The 8,628-nt window shown below is 33.4% G+C and overlaps 1 protein-coding gene across 1 annotated transcript; it reads left to right on the forward strand.

Annotated features, from left to right (window-relative positions):
* Positions 1 to 797: 797 nt before the first annotated feature.
* Positions 798 to 7,599, forward strand: LOC139497870 (macro domain-containing protein lmo2759-like). Its single transcript, XM_071286110.1, has 6 exons — positions 798 to 807; positions 1,226 to 1,485; positions 3,579 to 3,812; positions 4,297 to 4,518; positions 5,283 to 5,369; positions 7,516 to 7,599. Exons 1-6 carry the CDS (start codon positions 798 to 800, stop codon positions 7,597 to 7,599), a joined length of 897 nt encoding a protein of 298 aa, XP_071142211.1.
* The last annotated feature ends 1,029 nt before the right edge of the window (positions 7,600 to 8,628 follow it).

Consider the following 8,628-nt stretch of genomic DNA (forward strand, 5'->3'; position numbering starts at 1 on the left):
TCACTGCTTTATTATAAGACAGTCTCATTATATTATAGTAGTTTATTAATCATAGATATAGGAAGATGTGGTGTGAGTGCCAATGAGACAACTCTTCATCCAAATGACAATTTAAAAAAGTCAACCATTATAGGTCAATGTATGGCCTTCAACACAGAGCCTTGGCTCACACCGAACAATTTGCAACAAGCTATAAAGAGCCCCAAAATACTACATTGTACTAGCGTAAAACCATTCAAACGGGTAAAGAAAATTGGTACCGTTAATTTTATTACTACCACTTGGTCGATGCCTCTGCTGGTGGACTATTAGTTCCCGAGGGTATCACCAGTTCAGTAGCCAGTACTTCGGTACTGGCATGAAAATACGGATGTTTTGTGTTATTAAAAATTGCTGTTACAAAATATTAGAAGTTATTTTAAATTAAGGAATGTATCTCCCTCATGCAAAGCTCTGATTCCTTTCACGGATTTGGCTATACTTTTTGGACCTTTTGGATTATAGCTCTTCATCTTTTATATAAGCTTTGGATTTCAAATATTTTGGCCACGAGCATCACTGAAGAGACATGTATTGTCGAAATGCGCATCTGGTGCAAGAAAATTGGTACCGTTAATTTTATGTTTAACTACAATGCACTACTGTACATCAGATTCCTGACTTAGGACAGGTGCAAACATTTGCAGCGGGATTAAACTTTTATGGTACCAAACCTTCTCCCTTTTTCTGAAACATTAGCATAACATCACAACATAGAAAAAACACACGATAAAATATCAATTGACAGGCTTAACTCAATGAAAAAACGTAAATTAATAGTAAACATGCAAATAAACGCGAAAATAATTGTCCTGTTCCCGTCTGAGTACTTATGGTCAAGTTTAAACCGAGGTGTCATAGCAGTGGTTCTTACGATCTAAAAACCACGAGATGGACAACGCCCTGGTTGGCTTATTTATTTCTAAATTGTTATCTATCATACGATTGGTTATCAATGTTAAAAGTCGGTTTGAATACGGAATCAAAATCCGGACGATTTTATTTTCGTTTTTCTCCCAAAATAACCTAAACTGAATAGTCTTTAGAATGGATTACAAATGCGACTATGCAAGGTACCTAAAGGACACAGAGACATGATGATTAATTTATTGTGGAAGGAAGAGAAGCGACACACAAAATGAGGTCTTCTCGTTTAATAGTATAGATGTGCATTATAATTTTCCAGGAAAGCATCTGTATCCAGATGTACATCGACCACTTAAATATCCGGGTCATGATTCTGAGTCAGATTTAAAGCCAATCAGATATCCAGAAACTCAAACTGATGATGCTCCAAGCAATCAAATTCACTATCCATATTCAGGGGCGGCAACTTCTGATTACCCTTCAGATAGGTCAAACCATAATACAGCATCCATAAATACTTTTTCAGGATCTGATGGGGATTTTATACAGGTTGTCAAAGATCTGTTAACAGAGAGAAAGGTGAGTTCAATAAATAACCTGGGGTTCTAGCTCACTGCAAGGCAGATCATGACACCATCATGTATTTATTCATTCTACAATGTTAACATGCAACTTTTCATTCTATCATGACAAAATATATATGAATACCCATGACAAGTTGTGTGCATGATGCATAAAATGGTTCAAGATGGGTTCCGTTACCATGGAAACGGAACAAACGTGAAAAAAAATCCAGTTTTTGGTTTTGGTGAACTATTTGGATATGCTTGAACTTAGAATCATTATATTTTAATACAATGTAGGTGCCCACTATATACTGGTTTTCAAGGATTTTGGCAATCATTGGAACTACTAAATGTACTATGTTGTCATGGAAACAACACCAACATTTTGAAAAATATCAAAATGTATTAAATTTTATGAAACACTACAGTAATGATAAGCAGCATTCGTAGATGTGGAATTTGGCGTTGGAATTTCCAAAATATCTACCGTTACCATGGAAACAGCAAAAATGTCCAAAAAATCAAAATGCTCAAAAATTAATGATACTTCACAGAAAAAAATGACTGGCATATACATATCTGACAGTTGACCTTCGAATTTCCAATATGGCCGACGTAACCATGGAAACAGCAAAAATTTCTAAAATTTTTAAATGCTCCAAAATGGATGAAAATTTACAAAAACGTTCCTAGACACCTAGATGTAGATGCATTCTTTGACTTTTGAAATGTTCAAAATGAAGCAGCAGTATGACTTTGAAATTCTCAAAATGGCGGCTGTTTCCATGGAAAGACGGCAAATATATCAAAATGCTCAAAACTTCATAAAACCTAACAAAAATGTTAAACACGATTCATAGATGTGGCATTTGACTTAAGAATGTTCAAAATGGCTGCCGTTGTCATGGAAACAGCATCATAGTACAAAATTGAAAATTCCAACCTAACACTATGAAAACCAACCGAAATATCTATTGTCATGCATACATCTGCATTCACTGCTCGAAAACTTAGAAATGACTGCTGTTTAGTGGCAATTGGCGAACCAGGGTGATATCCGCTATTGCTTTCAATGGCAATTCTAGCTCTTCTTCCTCTTCTTCTTCTGCCACTTTTCCTAATCGGCTGGTCAGATTTACTTAGGATTTAATAATATTTTAGACTAACATGTCTAGGGAAGCCATCCATCTTTCATTTGTGCATTTGGGTCTGTTAAGGGGTATTTTGAGGCGCATAAAGAGGAAAGGTATACTATAGAATCCTATGAGATTTTATTTATAACAATTTCAAATGACTTTAACTTGAAAACTGTAAGTGATAAACACATGCAGTCTTCAGAAATGATCACAGGAAAATAAAACAAATCAAGTGAAATATAGGGTTAGTCTTTGAGATAGTCCTAACCTCCTTCAATTTGAGAATGTGCTATTATCTTGTAAACGGCCTAGATCCCCACCCCTTCTTGTTTGAGAACTTGCAAACGGTCGAGATCTTCACCCCTAAACCATATATATATTCTTGCAAGGGACAATAAAACAAATTAAATGAAATAAAAGTAAAGTCTCTTGGGTTCACCCCCACTCCCTCTTTTTTGAGAACTTGTAAACGGTCCAGATCCCCACCCCTAAACCATATCTATTCTTGTATTGGACACTTAAACTAATCAAATGAAATAATAGGGAAGTCCTTAGAAGTCAGCCCACGCCCTCTTGTGCAGCACAGGGGACAGTGGAACGCTGTTCGTTTATGTAATTGACATTCGCCATCACTTTAATACTATTGCTATATAAGTGATGAACTTTTCATAATCTGATGCATAAACAATAAAAAATAAAACATTTTGATTGTTTATTAAAATAGTTGAACCCACCATGCTCATGTACACCAAAAACAGTTTGTGTTTACCTGTATATGATTTCATGTCATTGGAATAACATATCAATTTTAAATGCACTTGAACACTATCCATAGATACTATTATTGACTATGCCGGAATACCCTTTAGTCCAAAGTTACTGTTGTATGATTTGCTTGAAAGATTTTAAACTTCTGATACATATATTTCATTGAACTGACCATAATTTTGTACAACTTATGTGGTTTCAGGTTGATGTGATTGTTAACTCTGTGAGTCATAATCTAGATCTGTCACGCGGCAGATTGTCTAAATCTATACTGGTAGCTGCTGGAGACATAATACAAACAGAGGTATACCAGTACATAGGTACATTCCAACCTTTCCTGAATGTGTTTGTAACATCAGGTGGAAATATGCCCTGTAAAAATATAATCCATGGTATGTTAGCTCCCTTTGATGGTTTGGAAACCAAAAGTGTCAAGGTGAGCATAAAGTCCTTAGTGTGTTAGCTCATTTGTATGGTTTAGACAACATTAGTGTCAAGTAAGAATTAAGTCAATTGGTATTATCTCCCTTTGATGGTTTGAACAGTATTTATATTAAGGTTCAAAATTACCTTAATGTGATTTAAGATTTAATCCTAAAGGTTATTGTAGTCAACTGAGGATCCTGATTTGGGAAATTGAATGGCTTTTTTTTAAACGAGCGCTAAATGGAATTGAAGGTTGTTGGGGAAAAAAAGTTTCCCTATACATGTGTTAACTTTAATTTATTTTTTTCCTATCTATTTGATACATTAAACAAAATATTCCACATCATATTTTTATTGATGAACCAATCAGGATGCCTGTTTTGTCATTCTTTAGTGTCATTAATCTGAAACATAATTAATTTGGCAATCTAAATGCACTTTGCATTTACAAATATGACAGAGGAATTAACCTTATTAATTGATTTTGAATGAAGATACTTCAGATGTTCATAGCCATGTGTTTGAAAAAAGCATCAGACCTTAATATGACATCCATAGCTTTTCCTGCTATCGGTACAGGAATACTAAACTTTCCTGTTGACATAGTTGCCAAAACAATGTTTGAGATAGTACTGTTGTACAAAGAAAAGGCACCTGATTCCAGTATAAAGAATGTAGAATTTGTTATCAATCCTATAGATACTGATACCGTTAGGGTATGTATATTTTAAATAGAAAAAAAAATGTAGTTAATAAGTTAATAAGACAAAGGTCCACACTCATGAGATTAAGAGTTTAAATACTGCAGTTGCATATATCATATCTCAAAGAACTAGAATTATAAACTTTCCCTGCCGATGGATGGTGGTCCACTGCAAATACTCCAGCTTCCACCACAAAAAAAACTGAGTGTCATGGAATAGCCACACGTGCTAAAAGTGGTGTTAAACATCAATCAATTAATGAAAAAGACAATAAGCATACAAAAAAAAAACAGTATTGAGTTTGTGCTCGGGATCATAAGGAAAGGGGGCATGTTTTCAATAACATTTTGACAAATGGTTATATTTATATTTTGAACAGTGTTTAAATATATCATATTTCAAATAACTAGAATTATAAACTTTCCCTGCCGATGGATGGTGGTCCATTGCAAATACTCCAGCTTCCACCACAAAAAAAAAAACTGAGTGTCATGGAATAGCCATACGTGCTAAAAGTGGTGTTAAACATCAATCAATTAATGAAAAAGACAATAAGCATACAACAAAAAAAACAGTATTGAGTTTGTGCTCGGGATCATAAGGAAAGGGGGCATTTTTTCAATAACATTTTGACAAATGGTAATAATTATATTTTGAACATGGTTTAAATATTAAAACAAAATATTTGATTATTCATACCAATCTCATAGGTCAAAGATATAATTTGTGGATTAATATATTACATAATTACATATACATGTATATGTATTTTGTAGGCTTTTGAGGATGAACAAAGAAAAGTGTGGCGTAAAACCAGCAGCCAAACCTATACAGGTATACATAAATATCATTCAGGTGTTCTGGTAAAATCTTCATGCTATTTAATTTTGTTACCATGTTTTCTGAAGTGGAAAATAAATGAAAATGCAGCATTCCTGAATTTAAATTAAGCCATAATTGGTTTTTGTCGAGCCAGCGACAAAAGTCGCAGAAAGCTCAACTTAGGGATAGTGATCCGGTGGCGTTTGCGTTAGCTTACTTCTTTAAAGCTTTAGTTTTTAGAAGGTGGAAGACCTGGTTGCTTCATTCTTTGTATAAAGATGCGTCGTGTTACGAAGTTTCCGTCTATCACATGTCCATTGTCCTTGTCCAAGGTTCAGTGACTACTTGAAAAAAAAGTTTTTGTAATGTTAATTTTTCTCTTATTATGATTAAAGGGGATAACTATATTTGGTATGTGCGTATCTCATATCCGTTTCACAGTTTTCACTTGACCTCGACCTCATTTCATGAATGAGTGAACAAGGTTAAGTTTTGGTGGTCAAGTCCTTATCTCAGATACTATAAGCAATATGGCTAGTAAATTCGGTGTATGGAAGGACTGCAAGATATACATGTCTATTTCAACTGGCAAGTGTCATTTGACTTTGACTTCATTTTCATGGTTCAGTGTTTGTAGTAAAGTTGTTGTGTTTTGGTGTGTTTTCTTATACTGTATGCAATAGGTCTACTATATTTTGTGTATGAATGATTGCAAGTTGTACATGTCTAGGTTGCAGGTGTCATCTGACCTTGACCTTATTTTCATATTTCAGTGGTCAAAGTTTAGATTTTGAGTTTTGGTCTTGTTTTCTTATACTACATGCAACAGGTCAACTATATTTGGTGTATGGAAATGATGTACATGTCTGTCTAGCAGTTTTTTTTTTATCTTGACCTCATTTTCATGGTTCATTGCTCAGTGTTAAGTTTTTGACTTTTGGTCTTATAGTATAAGCAATAAGTCAACTTTTTTTGTTGAATTGAAGAATTGTAAGCTGTACATATCTACCTGGCATTATTCATCTGACCTTGACCCCATTTTCATGGTTCATTGGTTAATGTTTAGTTTTATTGGTAAAGTCTGTAAACAATAATTCACAGGTCAACAACATTTAGTGTAATGAATGATTGTAAGGTGAACAGATATGTCTTGTTTGGTTTAGATGACATTGACCTCATATTTTTGGATCATGTTAAGTTTATGTGATAGTTGTATTAAAGCTTTAAATTTAGGATCAACATTTCAGCGTGTTCACTCTTGTTTTGGTTTGGGAAGGAATTCCATTAAGTACCATCAAATTTCTATCAATTGTCCATCAAGTGTTGATGGAATATCGAGGGAAGGGGACGGGCCAGAAAGGGGCTAAAAACAATTATTTGTCTGGTTATAACACAGTAACTTAAGTATAGGAGATATTTCTTTGATCAAAGTTTTAGCAAAAGGTTCCACACCACAAGAAAAGTTAGGATTAATGTTGGGGGTAATTGTCATAGATGTTTAAAAATTAGGTGCCAAAAAGCCCAATTTTTTGTCAGGTTCAAAATGTGAGTATAATTGTATGGATCTCTATAAAAAGTGAGCACAAGGTTCCATGCCACAAAAAAAGGTTGTGATTTCTTTTGGGGGATTTTGTCGTAGCTGTTTAGGAATTAGGAACCAAAAACAAGCGTTGTCATGTTTCAGAACAATAATTGGTGTTTAAGAGTATAGATATCTATGAAATTTTACCAAAAGGTTCAATACGTCAAATTATACGTTTATAATAATTGTTGAGTGTCATGGCCCATACCATTTAATAATTAGGGGTCGAAAAGGGCCAGAAGACAATTTTTTTTCTTGGTTGCAGGCAATAACTTGAATATTGCATGTAAAATGTATAGGTGTATGGATCTCTATTCAATTGTACTACAAGGTTCCATACCACAATATGAATGTTGGTTTTTTTTTCAGGGTTAATATAGTAGCTGTTTAGGAATTAGTAGTCAGAAAGAGCCAAACAAAAACAATAATTTGTCTGGTTCACAGACTATAACTTGAGTATAACTGTAGACATCTGTATAAAATTTAAGTAAAAGGTTCTATTCCACAAAGTAAATGATGGGATTTATTTTGTTTTTTTTTGTTGTTGTAGCTGTTTAGTAAGTAAGGACCAAAAAGGAGTCAAAACATTTTTGTTCATGTTTCAGGACACTAATTTGTGTATTAGAGTATGGGTTTCTATGAAATTTTACTACAAGGTTCCATACTTCAAAAGGAATGTTGACAGCTAGTGATTTTAGGGGTCATGGTCTAAACCGTTTAATAATAAGGGGCTGAAAAGGGGGAAAAACCAAACCTAAATAAGGAAAATCACTTGAGTATAAGGCTATTTATTGCTATTTAATTGTGCCACAAGTTGTTATACCATATAATAAAGTTTTGGATTTATTTTAGGTGTTATAACCTTTTTGGTTTAAATTAGTTAAAAGAGGCTCAAACCAATACTTTGTATAAATTGCTATTTTTTAGCAGTTTCAATGGTGTTTAATTCAATAGTCTTAAATTCGTTGGGGTCTGTATTATGCTGATTCTAATTAGGTATTTTTAATATTTGGATTTTAAAGTCTGTTTTTGAAATGATTAAAATTAAAAGACCCAAAGGGTCAAACATTTAACTTTGTTTGATTTCTTTAGAAATTGAGTTATTGGTGTTTCTTGACATGGTGAATCTAATTGTGTAAAAAAATATTTGAATTTTGAGGCCTGTTTTCAAATTAATCCACATTAAGGTTCAAAGGGTCAAAATAAAGGCAACAGTAGTAAAACGCTGTTCAAAACTCGTAAATCTATGGACAAAAAAACGAAATTGGGGTAAAAAAAAAGATTTTATTTTAAAAACATTGAATTCTTTGGGTTCTTCGATATGGGGTTTCTAAAGGTGTATTTAAATATTTGATTTGGGGCATGGTAGGCCTGCATTAAGCTCCAAAGGGTCCAAAAACTTTGTTTGATTAAAAAAAAAATAGTTGGGCTTCTTAAATAAGCGGAATCTAAGTGTGTATTTAGATATTTGATTTTGGGCACAGTCAACATGGTTCAAATTGGGGTCTAAAATTGAACATTGTTTGATTTCATCAAAATTAAATTATTTGTGTTATTTAATATGGCCAATACAACAGTCATGACAGTGTTTTAGGTTTTTTGATTTTGTGCTTGTTTTTTTTGGGGGTCCAAAATTAGACTGTTTGATTTCTTCAAAAAATAAATCATTGGTGTTCTTTAATGAGTGCAATCTAACAGTGTTTATTTGTTTTTTTTAT

Source organism: Mytilus edulis, chromosome 12 (assembly GCF_963676685.1).
Source record: "Mytilus edulis chromosome 12, xbMytEdul2.2, whole genome shotgun sequence".
Taxonomy (NCBI): Eukaryota; Metazoa; Mollusca; class Bivalvia; order Mytilida; family Mytilidae; genus Mytilus; species Mytilus edulis.

What these genes read in the sequence shown, in the direction of transcription:
- LOC139497870 (XM_071286110.1), top strand. An exon ending in TAGATACTGATACCGTTAGG is followed by an intron (nt 4,519 to 5,282) that starts GTATGTATATTT and finishes TGTATTTTGTAG; the next exon opens with GCTTTTGAGGATGAACAAAG. An exon ending in AATATCATTCAGGTGTTCTG is followed by an intron (nt 5,370 to 7,515) that starts GTAAAATCTTCA and finishes TTCATGTTTCAG; the next exon opens with GACACTAATTTGTGTATTAG.